At 33.3% G+C, this 22,847-nt stretch overlaps 1 protein-coding gene across 4 annotated transcripts; it reads left to right on the top strand.

Moving 5' to 3' along the window:
* Positions 1-701: 701 nt before the first annotated feature.
* Positions 702-21,804, top strand: LOC123682499 (aldehyde dehydrogenase family 3 member A2-like). Of its 4 annotated transcripts, none has more exons than XM_045621144.1 (2): positions 702-862; positions 20,184-21,804. In XM_045621144.1, the coding sequence occupies exon 2, from the start codon at positions 20,187-20,189 to the stop codon at positions 21,693-21,695; it is 1,509 nt and encodes a 502-aa protein (XP_045477100.1). In that variant the 5' UTR covers positions 702-862; positions 20,184-20,186; the 3' UTR covers positions 21,696-21,804. The 4 variants fall into 4 exon arrangements, with proteins under 4 accessions (XP_045477100.1, XP_045477097.1, XP_045477099.1 ...); XM_045621141.1 differs by lacking the exon at positions 702-862 and adding an exon at positions 5,486-5,791; XM_045621143.1 differs by lacking the exon at positions 702-862 and adding an exon at positions 13,579-13,771.
* The last annotated feature ends 1,043 nt before the right edge of the window (positions 21,805-22,847 follow it).

Genomic DNA, 22,847 nt, shown 5'->3' with positions numbered 1-22,847 from the left:
CGTTTTGGATGAACCTATTCCAAGCCCGACTCACGACACTTTGCGAAACATTCAACCGCCGGGACACTTCTCGCTGGGACAAACCTTCCTGTATCCACCGTATGATTTGGTCCAGTTGCACAGGAGCCAAACGTCTTCTCGGCATGACTGATAAGCTGATATTGTTCTCATTTCTTCAATTATTGTCACTTTATGTGTTTGAACGAGAGAAAAAACAGATTTAATAACAACTACCACATTGCTTTTCACTCCACCTGTAACAGCCTACAGATAATAATCGATTTTGTGAACAAGAGCCGATGAAGTGAGGAAGACTTTGATATAATCAACTCAAAACATCTTATTTTTTCCTTAGAGAACATATAATGTACAGATATTCACGAGATAACTTGAAAAAAATACAAATGAAGAGATGTTCATAAGTGATCCCTAGCAATTGTTGATCACTATATTCAATTGTTATAGCCTTTTAATTACGATTTTCATTCAAATCTCATGTATTCCCATTCAAATTTTACTTATAAATGGCGAATGGGGTGGGCCTTAAGCCACTGTGTTTACTAACTGCACTGTTTATTATGGATTGTCTTGCCAGCACTATTGCACTATCAGTTCGTGCTAGATAATTGATAGTAGTACTATTATCACAATACAAAATGGTTGACACTAAGCTACTGCTGAAAATATTCAAAAAAAAAGGGAGAAAGAATGCAAAGAAATTATGGGCCAGAAAGTAGACGCAAAGAAGAAATATACTTGGCGATTCCCCAACACTAATAAGGTAACTTGTAGAAGATCGAAGAAATGGTTTTAAATTTTTATGTATATGAACGAGGGAATGTTTCATATATAACTTGATGAGGTGAGTCAATCTAGTATTAAAATCATATAATTATCGGTAGTATTATCCCTAGGATACCAGCCTTTGTAATGCCTTGGTGACCGCCCTCAGGCTTAGGTTTCGGGCTTGAGAAATGTTTCATTAAATTATGAGGCAAGTGTTAATTTCTGACAGATATTCGTAAGTTTTGTCATAAGGGCTTTTCATTTTTTTCCACAGGAAAAATTAGAAAACCGAATGGTATTCGACAAGACTATTTCATGGGTGACAAATTATTCTCCATCACCTAGCTCACAAAACATTCTACCCATTATCAGACCAATTGAAAAGTCCCCGGTCCACTATAGTAAAACATATTTTTTTGGCAAAATTCGATTTTATTATTCAACATAGTTGCCTTCGAGGACGATACAACGATTATAGCGATCTTCCAACTTTTCGATACCATTTTTGTCTTTCGCTTCAAAATAGGCCTCAGTTTAGGCGAGCATTCTTTTGAGGTCTGAGAACAGGAAAAAGTCGCTGGGGGCCAGATCTGGCAAATACGGTGGATGCAGAAGCAATTCGAAGCCCAATTCATGCAATTTTGCCATTGTTTTCATTGATCTGTGACACGGCGCATTGTCTTGATGAAACAGCACCTTTTTTTCTTCAAATGGGGCCGTTTTTTAACAATTTCATCCTTTTAACGATCCAATAACGCTATATAATTAGCACTGTCGATGGTCTGGCCCTTTTGGAGGTAATCAATGAATATTATATCTTGCGGATCCCAGAATACTGATGAATACTCGCTTTGGATTCGGTTCATCTTGTGCAGTCCACTCAGCTGACTGGAAAACAGGTAATTCATTGAATCACAAAATACTACAAACCTAATTATTTATCTACACTTAAAATATAAATTACAATTTTGTATATACAGTAGGAGTATTGGTTGAAATCTTTGTTGACTCGTTGATAACGTTGAGTGTAAGTAAATCATTGATGTTGTTGATGGGTTCAGCTGTCAACTGAGAAGCATGAGGAATGGCTGCAGGATCTTCTGTTTTCTGTTTGTGAGCTGGAGGTTCTAAGTCGTCACTTCCAAGGGTTTTTATGATCTTGGAATAATGCTCATTATCCATTTGCAGATAAGGCTCAATTGAGTTGGCTGAACTGTAATTTTAATTAACTGTTGTTCACTCATCCCTGCTTTAGGCAAGTTACTGACTGATGTCGACCGCATAGAGTGGTTTATTATTTTTATTTCCTTTGTATTTGATCCTGCCTTTCTTGCTCATTTTTTAATCCAATTCGAAAGTTCGTTTTTTCCCACAAGAGTGTTTTTTGTACCATCCACTTGATTGATCGTTATTCCTTGATGGGTTTACTGTTAAGAATAATCTATCAGTTCTTATTTTAGATGAACATTTAACCATCAAAATTGTAAAAGACAAAAGGTAGGGTTCTTCGTGTTGGGGACCAGCCATTTACTTCGGCCATTTTTTTTCTCCACCCTGGGAAGGGAGGATTATATTCTACTCCTCCTATACAGTAGGATTTTTGAAAATCAGTTATTTCAAAAAATATGTAATTATGTTTTCTACCTGTTTTAATTCAAGAATTATCCATTCCCTTTAAAATAATGAACTTTGCAATTAACTGCTTCTCCACCTTTCCAGACAATTTCTACTGAAGCGATATGGTAAAATTTTCGCTGGAGTCCCGCCGGACTATCTTCGTTCCATAAAGAAACCTTCCAATTTTAACGAAGCAGAACTCGATTTCCTTTTATTGGCGCACATCTGCAAATTCCTTCGTTTCGCATTAGGAGCAGCTCTACTAGACTCGAGGAGAATATCTTTAAATGAATCAAAAATTATTTTCCATTTCATAAAATACATCTCTTGCATTTTTTTTGCAACGGTGTTCTACATTTTCTTCACTTATTAATTCAGCAGAGGAAGCAAAAAAAGTGTGGTCTGCTGGAAAAAATTCCGAACATATTGAAATTTCTAGAGGTTGTTCGGGGGTGCTGTGGTATGACTCTGTCGAGTTATCCAACATGAGAACCCTGTGCTAACTTGAGGAGGGCCGAAGAACCTCAACATTTTCGGACTTTTTTCGGTTTTTTGCCTATAACTTCTAACTCAATTAGTTTTCGACCGAAATGTTCATTTTCAAAGTTGCAGAGTATTACATTGCCTTTTATTTTCTGTTCAAAAACTTTTTTCTAAACCTAATAGGAACCGATATACAGCCGATCAAAATTAATCAAAATCAGAGGGATTTTTTAAAAATGTCAAAAATTGCAAAAAACTAAGGTTTTGATCCTCTAATTATCAATTATCATTGGTTCTATGGTAATAATAGCAATCGTCTCATAAATATCGACATACTGTATCATAGGGAGGGGAATGTTGCTCTGACTAAGTACCTGTTTTTGTGAAGTGTAATTATTTCAATGTTATCGTGGCATGTTATCACTTTACTGTAAATTCATATCAACCCCTACTCATTTTGAACCTCAATAATCAGATCAACTAGGTAGAATCAACAAATAATAACCAAGAATTAATGAAAAATAATGATTGGAATAAGAATAATGTTGGTATATAAGTGATACAAGCATAGGTATACAATTTTTAAAGAAAAACTTGTTGGAGCCACCAACAATTTGTTGCGCTTGTGTATCCTCTACATTGTCATAGCCGATGTTTTCAAGGTCCATCGACTTATCTAGGAGAGGTGTAAAGGTGAGTTTTTCTCCTCTCTCGTCGTTAGTATCAACTTCTTAGGTGTCAGACTGAGGGTTGTTTTTGCATACTGTGTTCACGCAGTACTTGATTACTACGGAGCATCTCAGACTAGCCTTTTTACAGTGGCAGCCAGTGGTGATGCCCATGCAGCTACTATGTGGAGCAGTTCTGGTGTAGCATCCATTGTTGTGGTGTTGGGAACCATCATAGATATCATATCATCCACATCTATATCACCATCTTCTTTCCAATACCAACAGATGCTGAGATGGTATCGCACCCTCTTAAAGCTTGCAGAAAAAGTATATCCCTTTATGTTGCCTCTTCCACTTTTCTGGAAGAAGACACCAAAGTATTGAGCACCACTAGAAAATCAGTTTCTTTCGCGTAATACAGCAGTCTGTAAGTTCAAAGTATCAAGTTTTCTACTGCCCGCTTCATTTGGATCACCTTGATTTCCAGTTCAACATTCAGTATATTTATATAATTCATCTTGTTTGTGTCGTTGGAGCGAAATTTAGCCTGTGTGTTGGTGCTGACTGAGGTTGTCTTGGAAAACACAAACTTAGTAGAGAAGTTCAGCAAGGAACGCCGATAACGTTCTACTACCTTGATGCTTTGGTAGTTGATCCCACTAGGATAACTATAAAAAACATTATGACATTGCTCTCAAAGTGCATTCTGATGTAGTCCACGTAGTTTTGGAAAACAACTTGGAATGTTACTTTGTTGTTACACTTGACGTCGTCCAAACCACTCTATGTAGGTCAAATCCTCCATCAATCACATTTTTGGGGCCTGCTTCACTGGCGAATACAAGGATACTCCGTTTTTTGGCAATTTTTGTCATTTTGAGAAAATTTCTCTATTTTTGATCGGCTGCATCCTGATTCAGAAAAAAGATCAGAAAAATACAAAATTGTAGCGAATTTGATGCTGTACAACTTATTCTGATTCCAATTATATTTTTGAATAAATTCCTGGTTATTCTTTATTGATTTCAATCTTGAAAGGAATTTACAGTAAGGTGATAACATCCCACGATAACAAACATAAACAAATATTAGAACAATGTGTGCTACAAGATGGAAGACAATTCGAATACTTAAGATAGTAAATTTTGTTACTCAGATCATTTATATGATCCATTGAAAATTGTTTTGGTTATACTTTTTTTCTCAAACACTGACATGCGTTGCCATAGAACGCCAAAGGAAAATTTGGTTTTTCAATGAAGAATATTTTCTTTCGGCCATGACTTCAGAACACTTCAGGTTTTCTCATGTAAATTTGATGGAATTTCTATTTGTGTTAATAAAACTGTATCATTACATTCGAAATTTTGGAGAAAAATGAACAAAACAATCAACTTCTGACTTAGCACCCTCTATAGAAAGCAGCAAAATCAAATTTATCATGAGTATATTTTTTTCCTCAATCAACAAAGTGTAGTCTCCCAAACGAGATCTCCCAAACGAGATCTAATTTGCTCAAAAATGTTAAGCCAAACTGAAGTTACAGACAATTCAATCAATCAAATTTCTTCCTTTTCCCTATCCTTATTTGATGTCATAAAATCGAAAGTGGCAATTCAAAAAGATACAGAATTTTCCAAGGATAACAGTGATGATATTTTTCATCGACTTGATATGGAACATTTTCGAGTGAAATTCATTTTTCTTCTCGACGACAGCTATTACGCCCCCTACCGGTAGAGGTGTGAACTTCAAACTAATTTGTAATTTTTTTGTACACTACAGTGGTAAAAATTTTTATCGCAAGTCTCTACGATGAGTGGATCCTGAGATATAGCTGCTTACCTCGCTTATTCGCCCACCCTGTACATATCTACTGGACAATATCTACAAAAATTAATATTCTGAGATGAGTATGATGTACGTCATTAAAGTGTGAACTGATCAGACCTAGTGAATCCATAATAGATGGGTCTTCCAAACCGAAGTTTTTTTTTGGCCATATGTGTGTGACGTCACAAGATTCTTCAAGGATTTCGTATGAACATTTTATTGCGAATGTGATGTCAAAACTCTCCAAAAGTTGATACTGATAGGATTAAAAATTTGCACGCGTGACCTCCAAACCAGTTCGCAATCTTTGTGGAACCGCAATCGCCAAAAATTGGCAAATCAGTTTGAAGTGAATTAAGTAGATGGACTAGAAGTGAACTGAATTGAAGGATTCCATCTAGGTAGGTGATCAAGATTTTCTTATGATGCAATGAATGGATGACTAAAGACACCACACTTCTGAAAAAATTTTTGAATTTTTCATTAATTATCTTCAAGAAACACTTTTTTTCAAATGCACCATTCGTTTAACCTCAAAACCAAACTCAAGAGAAAATCATATTGTTTTATGGCCATAGATGATCGACTGAACAGATTGAAGAAATTAATCAAAATGGTCTTCAAATTGTTTTTTGATTTCTTTGAATGAACAGTATTTCTCATGATTCTGAAATCATTTGGTTATCATTGATATTAAATTCATTTATTACTCATCTAAAGAAAAAAATGTGAATTTTAAATATTCCCATACATATAATATTTTGGTTGGCAAAATGTTGTTTTTTATTATGAATTGCTGCATACCTAAAAGTATATCATTTTTTTGAGAGCTATGATTGAGATGAATGTTATCAAATGAATTCCTTATCAAAGTTAGATAATCAAATGATTTTAAAATAAAAAGTGACTTTTGTACCAAATTTCATATGAATAATTCTCATAGAGCTCTTGGAGACAAATAGCTTTGCAAGGCGGACGAGTTTTTTGTTCGATTTTGGTCAATCATTTCCAATAGCAAACCTATGGAATCGTTCGAGAAAAAATTAATTGGAAAAAAGAATTTTTTTGCCAATGATTGTGGCACATCAATTGCTCTTAAAATCAGCCTTTTATAATATGTTAGCTTTCGTCTTAAAAAACTGTTTAAATTAAAAAAAATGTCCGTTTACAGTCAAGAACTTTTCTCAAAAAGTATAAAAGCTATGGGCATAAAAGTTGGTACAAAAATTGGTTGTTCACCGGATCCTACTAGCTCGGAAACAAGATGTATGAATTGTTAACTAATTATGGAATTTGAAAAAAAAAATTTTCAGAAAATTATAATCACATAATTATTGAAATTGAAAATAAACAAGGTGTCTTAAATTCGATAAGAGAAAATCAAGAATCCCGATTTTTTTTCGTAATAATAAGATATGGGAAATCAGATCGTAAATATCTCGCTTCGTTCTCGAATTACTGGACGTTTCTGAAAAATGACCTTTCCAATATTTATCTTTATCTTGGTTTCTGTTCGAGATATTCGAAAAATTCTGAAATGTTTCTTTCAGTAACGTTTTGGTTTACATAGGGTGTTCCATTTCAGATGTGTCACCCCGTATATTTCTTATTCCATAATGATTGGAACAATTTCCCGAAACTCATCGAATGATTTTGTATGGGGGACATTTTTTGACGTATAGTTGAGTCTTAAACGAGCAACCTCCCTAAGCGGGGGCGCTTCAACCCCCTTGAATAGGGGAGAGAGGTTGAGTGACACTTCATTTGAAAGGTCTTGGAAGCTTCTTCACAATGGTGTATCAAAAACGTAATTTTGATGAACCGTTTACGCCAAAAATCAATTTTTCAGCTCAAATGTGCCACCTTGAATATTTGGGTTATTTCTACAATGTAGATGCCCAATTTTATTGAGCCTTTTTTACAAACTTAAGAGAATTGAATTGCAATTTTTCCTCAAGTAATAAGAAAAATTCTCTCAAAAATTTTATATATAAACAAAGATTTAAATGTTTTGATTGTGAGCATGATAAAACAATTTGATTTTCTTGAGAATGTGATTTTCTGAGATATTTTAAGTTTGTAAAAAGGGGTTAATGAAAATTGTAAAATGACCAAAATATTCAAGATTGGTTCATTTGAGCTAAAAAAAATTGAGTTTTGGCGTAAACGGTTCCTCAAAATTACGTTTTCCATATCCCCTAGACATTTCAAATGTATCACTCAATCCATCTCCCTTATTCAAGATGTCCCACAATGATGAAGTCGAAAAACTCAATAATTTTTGAAACGGATGACATTTTTGAAAAACCGGTAACGGTATGCTTTCCGACAAATCTGCAGTTGAAAAAGTGTGTTAAAAATACGAACCTTCCCCCATATCTCTAAAATGATTTTCTATGATCTCTTATCAATATCATATAAATCATAAATGATTACTTGGTTATCATCCATTGTTATTTAATAAATAAGAAAATATTGGGAATATTGGACACAATTTTATTCTATTGTTTAAATTGTAACAACGCCGATGTTTCGAAACAGTTCGTTTTTTTCTCAATGCTAGTTACGACAAACAATATTGTACGTTTATTAAAATCATTAAGACAATCTTCAAGGAATCGAAATTCTTTTACACCGCAGATAATCAACATCAACATCCATTACACATATTGAAAATAACTTAATGGATGTCGATGTTGATTATCTGCGGTGTAAAAGAATTTCGATTCCGTGAAGATTGTCTTAATGATTTTAATAAACGTACAATATTGTTTGTCGTAACTAGCCTTGAAAAAGAAACGAACTGTTTCGAAAGGTCGGCGTTGTTACAATTTAAACGATAGAATAAAATTGTGTCCAATATTCCCAATATTTTCATATTTATTAAATCATAAATGTTTCCGAAAAAAAATTTTTTTTTTTTTAAATATCTCGCACAGAAACCAATTAATTTGAATTAATATTAATTATTTAAAACGGTCATTTACGTTATCAGAAACGTCCGGTAACTCGAGAACGAAGCGAGATATACTGCTCCACAAAAATTAAGGAAGCTCAGACATTTTGAGATTGTTCCAAAAGTTCTCATTTTTTTACCATTTTTTTTAAATATGAGAAATCTAAATGTAAACTAACTTATCTAAATCATTTTTTCCCACCCCTTCATGAGTTTCACAGTTTCAGTTATATAAATTATTATATATTATACTCATAAATATTCAGATGTGGCGTGACCCCCTCATACTGCTGTTTACGAGTTATTGACGTTAAAAAAAACACATGCACTCGGCAGGATTGTCGGATTTCGCTTTACGTTGCCGAATTTTATTGCCACTTGGGGTTCTGGATTATTTTCTTTTCAATTCTCTAATAAGAATGTTGATTCCCCAGAATGGAATGCAAAATATAGGAAAACAATTCCATTTTATCACTTCCAACTGATCCTCCTCAAGAAATATAAGAAGTTTTATTATTTCATACCACATTCCATTATTTTGAAATATTCTTCATTTTTTATTTCAAATTATCTAGTGTTGGGCGTGGGCGCATTCGAATTAAATAATGGTTCATCCGTATCCTTCGATTGTTTTACTCGATAATCTAAAACAAAAAAAAAACAAATTTTCAAGCTTTTGCTGAAATCGAAACTGAACTAGGAGCCTGAAACTGCAGGGCCCTCTCTAGAAGGGCGGCAAATAATGTAGGGCGGCATTATCTACTTTTTCTGGGAAATCTGGATTACTGGAAGAAGGAATTAAATATTTTTTATTGATTTAAACAAATTTCACAAGTGATTTTTTTATCAAATTTACTAATCTTATACTTCTTTGCATCGTGAAGAACTGTAACATTTATACGAATTTAAAATAATCGTTCATTCGGGTAATTCAATCATATCAAAGAAAAAAAAACGCAATGTTCGAGCGTTATATGAAGTCAAAACTCAGTAAAAGGATCTGAGACCAGAAATCAATTCATATATTTTATCATTCATTCATTAGAATTCAGTTGAGAACATTTATTGTTTATTGCATTCCAGTTATCCTAAATCATCTATAAATTGGATTAAAATTTGAATCCATAAAAAATAATTACACTTAAAATACATTTTTTCCTTCCTAAAAAACTTTTTATGAAAAAGTGTGGGGTTTTTCGCACTTTTTTGCCGGGGCTGTAGAACCCCGATTATACAATATTAATTTTTAGCATTCTGCCGAGTGAGCTACTGTTAGGGCGGCAAAATTGACCTCTATCTAGTGCGGCAGTTTGGCTAGCGACGGCCCTGGGGATTCTTGAAGAAGTCTTATCTTTTTCGAGATGCTTTCATTCTAATACACTGATCAACAATTGCTAGGGATCACTTATGAACTTCTCTTCATTTGTATTTTTTTCAAGTTATCTCGTGAATATCTGTACATTTTATGTTCTCTAAGGAAAAAGTAAGATGTTTTGAAATGATTATATCAAAGTCTTCCTCACTTCATCGGCTCTTGTTCACAAAATCGATTATTATCTGTAGGCTATTACAGGTGGAGTGGAAAGCAATGTGGTATTTGTTATTAAATCTGTTTTTTTCTCTCGTTCAAACACATAAGGTGACAATAATTGAAGAAATGAGAACAATATCAACTTATCAGTCATGCCGAGAAGACGTTTGGCTCCTGTGCAACTGGACCAAATCATACGGTGGATACAGCGAGAAGTGTCCCGGCGGTTGAATGTTTCGCAAAGTGTCGTGAGTCGGGCTTGGAATAGGTTCATCCAAAACGACTCAGTAGCTTATGTTCATGGGGGAGGTCGGCAGCGCAGTACAACAGCTGCCCAAGATCGTCTTTTGATCCTCAATGCTAGGAGAAATCCCACTTACCCGGCGTCGCGGCTCAATAGATCACTGAAAGTTGCAACAGGAGTTCTAATTTCGAACCAGACTGTAAGACGACGACTACATGTTCGTGGTTTGAGAGCACGTAGGAGGGTACAACATCCCCGTTTGAATAGGGAACACCGGGTTCATCGACGGCAATGGGCTGAGGAGCACCGCAATTGGACACTTGGAGATTGGAGCCGATGTTTATTTACGGATGAGTCTAGATTTCGTTTGGTCAACTCCGATGGACGTATTCTTGCTTGGAGGGAAAGAGGTCGAAGGTATGCAGAACAGTTTATGGTACCCACAACAGCTTTTGGCGGAGGTTCTATATATGTATGGGGAGGCATTTGTTTGAACCAACGCACAGAGTTGGTTGTTCTGCAGAACACCACCATGACCAGCCAGAGATATGATTATTGTACCCATAATTGTTCCGTTTGCGGCTGCCGTGGGCGAGAATTTCATTTTAATTGACGATAATGCCCGTCCACACCGTAGTCGTCTGGTTAATGAAGCGCTAGAAACTCATGCTATTGATAGGATGGACTGGCCAGCTCGCTCTCCAGACATGAATTGCATCGAACATGTCTGGTCTGAGATGTCTAGACAATTGTCAACCTTAGAACAACCAATCAATAACCTGGAGGACCTTTCTAACGCTTTACGGGATATTTGGACGAATTTGCCCCAAAATTTTATAAATCGTTTGATCGAAAGTATGCCTCGTAGGATAGAATGCTTGAGACAAGCTCGTGGGGGACCAACTAGGTACTAGCTTAACCGAAACTTCAGCCTTCTTGTGGTTTCATCATAAAATTTTTATGTTATTCAAACACAGAATTTTGCGTGTTCCTAATAAAGTCTTTTTTTCTCTCCAACTTTCCATTTTTTCATTCTTTTCTCAAGTGAACCATATTATCAACTGAAAATACTCTGATATCTGACTAAATTTATAATCTTGGAGCGAATATTTCAGAAATAAATTTAGAACAAGTAAGTGATCCCTATCAATTGTTGAGCAGTGTATTTTGCTTTGAAATAGGAAATAATGAACGATAGGTAGTGTGAAATATGCGATGTATCTCTCTTGGTATCACCCACATGAATATATTATGATTGCAAATCACGTTGCCAATGTCCTCCTTCGGTACCTACTGCTTTGGTCACGTTTTCTCTCCCATTCACGTGAAATCTACTTTTTGCAATAATGATTTCCATTTTTCATTTCAAGAACCTTTGTGGTTGTCGATACTCCAGAAACATAAAAATTAAACTTCGAAGGATGTCTCAATGAGTCTTTGTTAATTGTTTTGTAACGATTGACAGTGATTTATACCTACCATATTTTTGTTGGTGCACGTTGAGAAATTCCACAGGAGGAAGATTGAAACGTATTCATATCACACATCATTAAATGATAATCGATTGAGAAATTTGTATTTCAACTCCTTCATGCCTCATGCTGAGTAATAATTGTTATTCGGAGAATACATTTGCGTGAACAAAAAAATCAATGAAGTGGACTCGAAACACCACGCACAGAGAGAAGTGTTTATTTGATATAATCGAAAATGCATTATAGTTAATAAATCATTTATTGGATATATGGACCAAAAAATATTAGTTTCATGGAAATAAATAATTTATTTGAAATCCCACCAATAATCATCATTTATTATTATACTTCATTTATTTATGCACAACTTATATTAATAATGCTGAAGAAATATCCATTTGAAGCAAATAAATATACCTATTTGAGGTTAATATATCATTGAGTAATAACCTTATTTATATGTAATAGGTATCCAAGCTGAATAAAAAAAAATTTTTCAATTCAGTAATAGTTGACGTATTTCTCAGATAATTATTTTGGTTGTTTCTATTATCCGATTGTTAGGGTCTGAGAAGAACCGTTTGTCAATCTAAGTAATTTTTTAGAGTTCATATTGAGGGTATCCGAGTTTGAACACTAGTCTTCTTAATCGCATATGTTCCCTCTTACCACTGTTCTGCCAACACAACTAATAACTGAGTAGGTACAAACGATCTAAATCCAAAATTCAGTACAGATATGCTAACCGGCGTTCAATAAGGCCATAGTAACATAGATTTCATGTTTAAAAAGGAAATTCAAATCAAAGGAAAAGTTCAAGGACATATCCTTCAAGGAGATGCGCTTCTCTTTGAGGGATGTGTCTTTAAACTTTTTCACAGATTGGATCGCTAGAATTATGTTAGTATGTTAATTTTTAATAAATCCTATATTCTGAGTGAAAAAATTATTGAATTCTTATAAGAGTTTATTCATAAATAGCAAATGTTCGTTAACTAGGTACCAGTTGAAAATTTGTTTACACTGAATTTTTGTTATTTCTGGAGATAACGTAAGTTCATATAAATTATTTATCACCGAAATATATTAAATATTATCAAATACCTTGTAAACAAATATTTTATTATCTATTAATGAACTCTTTTAAATGCATAATTTAACTATTAATTATTAATAATAATTAATAAATAACCTCCAAATTAGTGCTTTATTAATAAAAAAAATATGGATTTCTCTCAGTGCGGGACCAAGATTTTTCGTCGAGTTACGTATAAGTTGGACATATGCGTAGTTCGAGTTATACAGGTCATTCTTGATTAAATTCATCTTGAGATATAAAAGTGAACCAAATGAAAATTCAAGTTCTAGAGGTGAAGATAAGTGATATTTGTTTCCTTATAGTATAGGAGTGATCGTACATAAACTAACTGACAAAGAAACTGCAACACCCAGAAGGAGCTGTTTAAATTAAAATTTTTTTTTGGTAAAATAGATACTATAGCAAGGAGTAAATGATTGAAATTTGGGGAAAAAACGAAGGGTTTACAATTTTTTTTTAATAAATATGTTAAAAATGTGTTTGTCCACCGCAATTATCTATACACTCCCAGATAGAGGTAAAAATGGTAAAATATATCCCTAAAATCATTTCCAGTTATGCATGGATATTTTTCGGCTCAGACAGGTTTTTCCAAGGGGATTGAAAATAATTCAAGTTAACGAGGATTTAGAGTTAACGAGGTTTGAGTTAACGAGAGACCACTGTATATCTAATGGTATTTGAGAGCTGACAGCGCGAATAATTTTTTTTTAATTTAAATTAACGTGTCTCAGCAGCTAGGCCATTGACACGAGGTACAATGTACTTATCCTCTAGGTATAACAAATAATACAGTACATTCATAAAATTCACAAAAAAAGGAAACATTGACCTAAAATGATAACAATCAAATTTGATTATACAGTTGACAATCTTTCAGAAATTGAATTGATGCTTCGATTTGAGTTTTCTAGGTGAGATTTTCTCTCAGATTATCTTTTAGTCCTATTCGACGACGGAGTTCACCATAATGTGGACATCGAGATAGAAGGTGTTCTACACTTAAAAAGGTGTCAGAACAGTGATCGCACATAGGAGGTACATTAGATGACATCAAGTAGCCGTGTGTCAGCTTGGTATGTGATATTCTTAATCTCATCATAACAATTTGGTCTTTTCTATTGAGAATGATTTTTATCGGGGAATCAATTTCAGGTTGAATTGTATGTAGCTTGTTATTGCTGCTATTCCATTTAGTTTGCCAGTCTTGAAGAGATTTCAACTTAATTATCGCCTTTACGTCTGAGTGTAACTGAAAATTTGTGATGGGAAGGTCCGAGGATCGTGCCATTTTCGCGCATTGGTCTGCAGCTTCATTTTCTTCTATGCCTACATGGGATGGTATCCAAATTATTGTCGTAGAGATGTCTTTGTTGGTTTTGAGGATATGACATCGTTCATGAATTTTTTGTATTAGTGGATTATTTGAGTAGAAGTTGAATAACGACTGAATGGATGATAGTGAATCTGTGAAAATTGCTATATCTTGGCCTGGCGTCATGATGCTGAAAAGGGACTTGTAGATAGCGAATAGTTCACCAGTATATATACTGGTGAACTATTTATAAATGCTGCAAGTAAGTGGAAGTTTGAAGGATATTGAGTTATTGGATTTATTGATAATAGAGCATGCAACTCCATGATTATCTTAGGAAGCGTCAGTGTAAAATTCCTCATCGAATTTCTCATTAGATTTCAATTCAAGGAAATGTTGTTTAAGAATTGCACCATGAGTATCCTGCTTGTTTGAATCGTTTCGAAAAATTAATTACATCAACGTGAGGTTTTTTATTAGTTTATTCACGAGAAAATAATCTTTTCATCAATTAATCCTCATTTTATCTCCATGACCACTACAATCCTTCAGTAGCCAGATATTCGTTTTAGTCTCGACAAAATAAACATTCAACCGTATCAATAAGGACGAAATATCTTGAAATTCCGATAAATACATTACCGTAAATATATCACTCTCGTTTCCTATACAACACTTACTCATTTTAGAGATAATTTCATGCTCACACTTCCATGACTATACGTTTTGGAACGTTTACTATTTTCGAAAATAAATCCCCAATATTTTAAAGACTATGAACTAGGGTTGAGAATCATGAATGAATGATTTGAATATTCGAATAATCATTGAATAATTATTCGAATAATTGTATTTTGCATTATTCGAATAATCATGAATATTCACTGACTACTTTTCTATTCATGAATAATCAGTGAATAGTCGAGTATTCACTGAATAGTTGAATAATCAATATCAATGACTACTTTTCTATTCATGAATAATCAGTGAATAGTTGAGTATTCACTGATTATTTAGTGAATAGTTTTCTATTCAGTGAGTAGTTGGATATTTACGAAGTAACGAATGAAAGTTTGAATGATCACTTGACTCACTATTCAGGAATGATTAACACAAGGTTTTGTGATTCACTACGGACAAATCGTTTTATTAATATTAAAATTACTGAAAATTACATAATATTGAAATTGATGGATACAATTGAATTAAAATTATTCATTTGATAGTAGTAGAAAAAGGTATTCAGCCAAAGAAAAATTAACAAAATTTGGATTTCATCAATGAAAAAATATAAAAATGAGATACAAACATATGAATTTACCAATAAAGAGTTTTAATAATAATAATATAAGATTCTACATTCGAAAATGTAACCTTGCCTTCCTATTCCGTATGCAGTGCTATTTCTAGACATTTATGAAAATAAGCCAATTCCTTCAACGAGACCGTACTAATTTGAATGACAATTTATTTGTTTGGATTCCGAACACTGACAGGAGAACCAAAAATGGAGGTGTTTGACGTCACACTAATAGAGCGTATATGGCGAGAGGCAAAACACCAAAACGATTATACCACGTCGCAAAGGGTATATTCACTCATCAAAACGCTCGGATTTTATTGGTTCATTAAAACATGAGTTTAATCACTGAATATTGACTGAATATTCATTGAATAATCACTGAATAATCATTGAATAATCATTGAATAATCACTGAATAATCATTGAATAATCACTGAATTATCAACGAATAGTTGAATATTCATGACTACTCATGAATAATCAAGCATAAATATTTGTTTGAATGAATTATTCGAATAATCGAATAAATTTATGGATGAATATTCGAATACAAAAAAGCGAAAAAGTCCCAGCCCTAATATGAACAGTGGAGTTCCGTACCACTTTCCGAAGCACTTTCTGAACGAAACGCAAAAAATATGTGCATAAGATTGTATAATATGCTACCTAAGTATTCAACCGATTTATCTGATATAGAAAAATTTAAAATTGAAATCACAAAACTTATTGCAGATATTGGACCATATTCAATCAAGAAATTCATTGAATATTTTTTCCAAATGTATGTGCTATCGTTGTATTCCAAAGAGAATGACACGCAATTTTCACTGACAATATACAGGGGGTGCCATTTGAAAATAAAAAGTGAGGGTTAGCTACCACAGGGCTATCAAATGAGAACCTTTTTTATACATTATTGGAGAGGTACTTTGATTTTATTCAAAACAATTTTTTAGTTTTTTTATTATCTTGTCCTAGTCAAATGAGCTAGATATTGCCTGTATACGATAACTTGAGACACCCGATATAAACGCAATCGCAGACTACTAACACTTACCCATTCAGAAATTGCAATTTTTTCTCATTTCAAGTTATCTCTTGATAACTCTAAAAGTTTTTGTTTTGAGTATAGGGTTTGTTTCAGTAACTCCCCCTCTTTTTATAGAATTGACTGAAAGAATGAAAAATATAGGTTGCAATTTGAAAATTCTATGCTCTGATGGATTTGAGTTGTCAAAGATCATGATCTTCTCATAAAAACCATATACATTTTTGGTCCAAACCGCAAACAGTCTTATAATACTACGTTTTATCAGAATCGAAAATGAAAAAGGTTCTCACGAAAAAACTTTTTCTGAAGATTTATTTAAAAAAAATTAGTGTCCTTGTTGTCATAATTTTTTCATGAGAATCTCATTAACACTTGAACACTTCAGTTTTTATCGAAATTATGGCACATTGCTGAAATTGTTATCAAAGAAAGTATGTAATGTTGCAATAATAAACTGGGTGTGGCATTCGAAATAAGAAGGTAGTAGTCTGTTTCCGGTAAAACCGGAAGGTGGAGAGAAGCGAATATATTTTAGGCAGAAAGATCATTGTCTTGGAGTCTTGGACCCCAGCAAGCAAATTTTCATGATTATGATTAGTTATGATTATGATTAGTTATCCATAAACGTGTAGTACGCCATCGCGGTGAATCACCCTGTATAATGATGCGATATAAAGTTTTTGAAATTAATTATAAATCAAGAATAGCATTCCAAATAACAGAAATTTTATCAAAACATCGAAAAATACTCGAAAAAAATAAAACCTAAAAATAATCAAACTATACAAGAGATACAACATTTTCCGGAAATTCTGGCAGTTCTAGGAACTAGAGAAGCCAAAAAAAAACATGACAGACCCGAGTTACATAATACAATCTGACAGTTAAATTCTGGATGAGTAAACGCCCACTCAACGTTCATCAGAACTCCTCATATAAATGAAATAACTGCTAACAATCACATCTCATAAAATAGATACCATATAGTTATGTGGTCCCCAATAAGCGCATGAATGAACGAACCCACATTGATATCAAGTCGATGCTTTTCTTGATTTTTTTTCATTCCTAATGAATTCCTGTCCTGAAAAGATAGAAGAAAGGAGAAAATAGTTGAGAATACAAAATCAAATGATATACCTTCCCAATTTTTGTTTCTTCAAATTTTCCGCACCAATTTAGAAACACTTTTTTTTGTTTCCATGGCCAATTACTGATATCAACCTATTTGAAGGTCATCACCCATTAAAAATTCTGATCACAGTATCCTGATGTAAGAGCATCAATCGCTTCTTCAACATATGTGTCTCCATAGCATATATATATTAGACAGTGATGGTTCAGATATTTTGGGTTAACGTCGATGGTTCGTATCGGTAGTAAAATATTTTCAAGGAAAGATCATTTTCTATGAATCCCTTTTCCTTTCAATAATTGTCTTCATTGTGATAACAAACCTTTGGAATATTTTGAAATCAACTTGTCAACTTCATAGTTGGCTTTAAGGGTAAGTTTGAAGAGTCTAAATGTCGAATAGGAATAGAAAACTATCCACTTAGGATTCAATTCTCTTCGGAAATTTTATATGATTTGCATTTCACAAGATTTTTAATTGGGTTATTCTTTTGAGATAAAAAATCTATGCTCGATGAAATTTAAAATTTTGATTTAGTGCAATCGATTCAATACATAACGAAAAAGGACCTATGCGATGAAAGATTTTTTTCTGCGAATAACTTTTTTTTTCGTTAGCGATAGGTATTTCATGAATGATGTATGGGTTATCGAACTTTTCGAAATTAATTTATCATAAACTTCATGTTGTTATTTACAGATAACTCTCGACTGAATCAATATTTATTATTCTATTATCGATTAAAACCACGTTTTTGGGAAATTTATAATATAAATGATTTTTTGATTTCAGTAAATCAATGAGAATTATCGATATATTACTGAATGAGTGGATTTGATTAGGCTACTATGCTTTTTTAAAATTTCATTTGGACCCTAATATTATACTTTCACTATCATTTATTATTTCACTATAATGAATCTTCACCAATACATCTGCTAGATATCTCACACTTAAAACTTTCATTCTTCCTGGTGATTTTTCAAGTTCTACGAAAAAAAATTAAACAGTTTTGTACAGGGTGTTTCACGTAAGCGGGTCACTGAGCAATATTGAAAAGTGGCCCATCACAATGATAGTATTCTTCGCGGGCTATCTAAATATTTTATCGGAAAAACTATCAAACCAAGGCATGGAAAGTTATTGAGGAAAAACCATTTTTTAAAAAAAAAAATTCTGTTGATATATTTGACTGATTTTCAAAATAAGAAGGTCTAAAGACAATTTATCACCAATTATTTCTTCATTTGAGCTTCCGGTTTTCTAAAAAACAGAAAATTTCTCGTTGCAAAATATACTTCATAATATTCTATAAATGCTCAATCGATTCTGAATCCGAAACACCCTGTACGTACAATGTATAACGATTCGTCGTAGATAGCTCTGCAATTTGAATTTTACGTTTACTTATCCCTTCTGAAAATTAATCATTCACATGAGATATTTACGTTTCCAGATGAAGTGTTTGTTTTCAGTTTGTTTACATTTTTTGTAAAGAATGGCGAAATATGTATTTGTTTTTGGTGCAAAATACTTCCGATTAATTAAAATATTCAAAATTCATCAATTGGCATTTGTCAACAGATCAGACAGTCGTTGGTCTATTTCATCATGAAATTATCTATAGACATTTCATTTTTCAGTAAATTCATTGAATATGTATATGATCTACTTCAACTATAGGGAATAAATATCAATATTCTTCCATCTAAAACTTGAATTTCAATTTGGTTTATCTCTATTCCGCATTAGGTACCTCTAACTCGACGAAAAATCTTGGTCCCGTGGTGTTTCGAGTTAACGAGAGTCCACTGTATATCAACATGCTCAACTTCACATGGTAAATTCTCTGTATACGAAAAAAAAATTGAATAGTGAATGACATTCAGTATGAGATATAATTTGAGTTCTAAATTAATTATTTTCAGCTCCTATCGAAACTATCTGAATTCTCGTTTTATTTAAAAATCTAAATGAAATAATCTCACTAGTTATTGCCTTATCAGATTTTTACTAGTCCTAGCACTTACAGGTTCGCAGTTTTGAATATAACTTTTGAAGATATGCAACTCCATGGTCAACTTGATTTGAGATATTTTACGAGAAAATAATAATAATATATTCTAAAACAAGTTGCAGAATGGGTTCCTATTCCAACGCGAATGCGAAATTCGAGTTTTCGAACGCATTAGAGTTGGAATTATCTTCTGCAACGAGAATTAGAAGACATTTACTCTATTTCAGTCAAGTTTTATGGGATATTGTAGAAATTCAATGCAAAATTCAGATTATACATTTGTATTGCATCTTGGCAGTTGGTGTGACTGTTACGAAAATTGACAGAATGCGGAATTCGAATTTGAATCGTACGTTTCGAATTTTGAAATAATTTATAATTGCGCATTAAATTCGTGAATTATTTCTGACGAAATCGATTTAACACCACCAGAATCAAGAAAAATTATATTATATTGGCAATTGAAGTGTGTTGAAATTTGATAGGATCGAAACAGGAAGTCAGTGCAGAACCACAAAACGAAAAATATAACTGAAAACAATGCTGTAATGAGTTCATTACAGCCCTGTTTAAAGTACTGTAATGAACTCATTACGATGCTGAAATAGAGACACTATATTGTAGAATATCAGTATTTTCTTATTGAAACAATACACTCTCTTTCCAGATAATGGAGTCACAATCTGAAATCCTCGATGTGCTCAGAAATTCGTTTAATAATGGCAAAACGAGAAGCTTGGAATTTCGCAGGAAGCAACTGAAAAATGTATGGAATTTGTTGGAAGAAAACGAAACCGAATTCATACAAGCCATGCTATCGGAACGAAAAGTACTTTCTGAAATAATATGTGAAATTCAAGTTTTAAAAAATGATATTTTACATATGCTCCACAATTTAGATCGTTTAACCAAACCCAAAAGCGCCGAGAAAAATTTGGTAACAATTATTTCTCAAATAGAAATTTTACCGGAACCTTATGGGGTAGTACTTGTCATCGGGGCTTGGAACTACCCACTTGTCTTAGCCTTTACACCCCTTATTGGAGCTTTAGCAGCTGGGAATTGTGTACTGGTGAAACCATCAGAAATGGCTCCTGTTACAGCTCAACTGATTGCTAAATTAGTACCTCAATATCTAGATAAGGACTGTTATAAGGTTTTTATTGGTGGACCCACTGAATCTCAGCAACTGCTAGAGAATAGGTTCGACTACATCTTCTATACTGGTTCAAACAGAATAGGGTCTATAGTGATGCAAATGGCAGCCAAACACTTCACCCCAGTAACCTTAGAAATGGGTGGTAAAAGCCCTTGCTACATAGATTCTTCAGTTGACATTGAAATAGTTGCTGCAAGGATACTTTGGGGCAAAGCAGTAAACGCTGGACAGGCTTGTATAGCCCCTGATTACGTCGTATGTACTGAGGAAATCGAGAAAAAATTCATAGAAGCCTTCAAAAAAGTTCAAAAAGAGAGATACGGTTTAGATATGAGACAATCTCAAGATTATTGCAGAATCATAAATCTTAATCACTTCAACAGGCTTTTGGGTCTTCTGGAAGGTCAGGAAATTGTTCATGGTGGTAATCACGATATCAAGGAGCTCTACATGGACATAACAATTTGCTCAAATGTGGATCGAAACAGTGATCTGATGAAAGATGAGATTTTTGGACCCATTTTGCCAATCGTGAGAGTAAAAGATGCCCAGGATGCCTTAAATTTGATTAATTCGAAAGAAAAACCTCTAGCTCTTTATGTGTTTTCCAATAAGAAGAAAATAGTTGATCTCTTCATTGAAAGAACTTCGAGTGGAGGGGTTTGTGTGAACGATACCATGATGCATTTCAGTTGTGATACCTTACCCTTTGGTGGAGTGGGCCATAGCGGTTTAGGAGCCTACCATGGCGATTTGACCTTCAGTACTTTCTCTCATTCAAAGCCAATACTCAAGCAACCAATAAATAGTCTATGTGAAACGGTGCTGACTATGCGTTATGCGCCCATAACAGAAGGAAAAATGAAATTGGTGAAGGTACTTATGAAAAAGAGGCGTACATTTATCAGCGCACAATTCCTTTTATACATCTTGTTAGTTGTAGTCGGTTTCTTGATTTGTTATATTTTTTTAGAATATGGAGAAAATATTAAGACTGCGATAAGCTCACCATTCAAATGAAGTTCGAATTAAGTTGTTGAGAGGGAGTACCTCTACGTGGTTTCTCGCGAATCAGTCAAACTTTGGTACCCATTCATTTTCCTTCTGGCGCTCCTGCGATGACCAAACTTTATTTAGTGTTCGAAGTTGTATATTCACTTCATCTTCTTTCTTTTTCGAAGCTAATAAATAGAGGGCAGCTCTGTACGACGACTTTCACGAAATAATAAATTGACCTATTTTGTAATGATATTGGTAGGTTTTTTTTAAGAATATTTCAAAAATATATAAGTGATTTGTACAAAGTATATATATAAATATTATCAATTTTTTTGCGAAAAACGAAAAGTTACCAAAAAAATATTTTTCTTTTCATTTGAAAATTAAAAATATTTTTTTTTTTCCATGTAGAATATTGTTCAAGGAAATTATGTGAAACCCCGTAAAATTGTTGATTTGTAAGAAGAAATATCTCTAATTTCATTTTGAACTTTGCAACCACGTGGTGGTGTCCCTTTCAATGATATTAATTTCACTTCAAGGTATTGTTGCTTGTATTATATGTAATTTGGTAGGTATAGTCGTTGATAATTGTATAATGTTAGTTTTAAGTTTGGACGGAAGTGAAACAAAAAAAAAGATTATTATCTTATTTGACGTACCTCAAAAAAAAAGCCTCGTGGGAATCACAATGCATAAATTATTTATTCATCTACTGTAATTATGTTATAATTGTGATAGTCAGGTTCAAAAGTTGAGTCAATAAATTCTATTAATGATTTAATTCATTTTTAATTTTCGACAAATCAGGCTAATACTCATGATATAAACTCTCAGTGCACATTAGAAGTAATTGGCACTTGTATTATTGTTGATTTGGAAATAATTGGTAAATGGCACTAATATACTGTGTGAATAGAAGTGTAATAACACCTCAAAACAAAAAATGAGTTGTTATATCATAAGAATATCGAGAATAATCTATGATTGTTTTTCACTTGCCTCTACAGGATGATTAACTGAGAATGTCCATCTCTCTATTGTAGATTTAAGACTTCCAAAATATGATCATACAAATATTGTTATCTCCGAGATGTTTAAAGTTTAAATACACAGGTTGAGTTAAAAATGTGTACCGAGCTTTTTGGAGGTGATGGTACATTGAAAAATAAG

This window comes from Harmonia axyridis, chromosome 6 (assembly GCF_914767665.1).
Source record: "Harmonia axyridis chromosome 6, icHarAxyr1.1, whole genome shotgun sequence".
NCBI lineage: Eukaryota > Metazoa > Arthropoda > Insecta > Coleoptera > Coccinellidae > Harmonia > Harmonia axyridis.
Note: the sequence above shows the minus strand (reverse complement) of the source record. Positions and strands in the feature narration are given on the sequence as shown.

Bases quoted from the DNA above. Each gene is read 5' to 3' on its own strand.
- LOC123682499 (XM_045621144.1), top strand. From the start codon at position 20,187: ATGGAGTCACAATCTGAAATCCTCGATGTGCTCAGAAATTCGTTTAAT.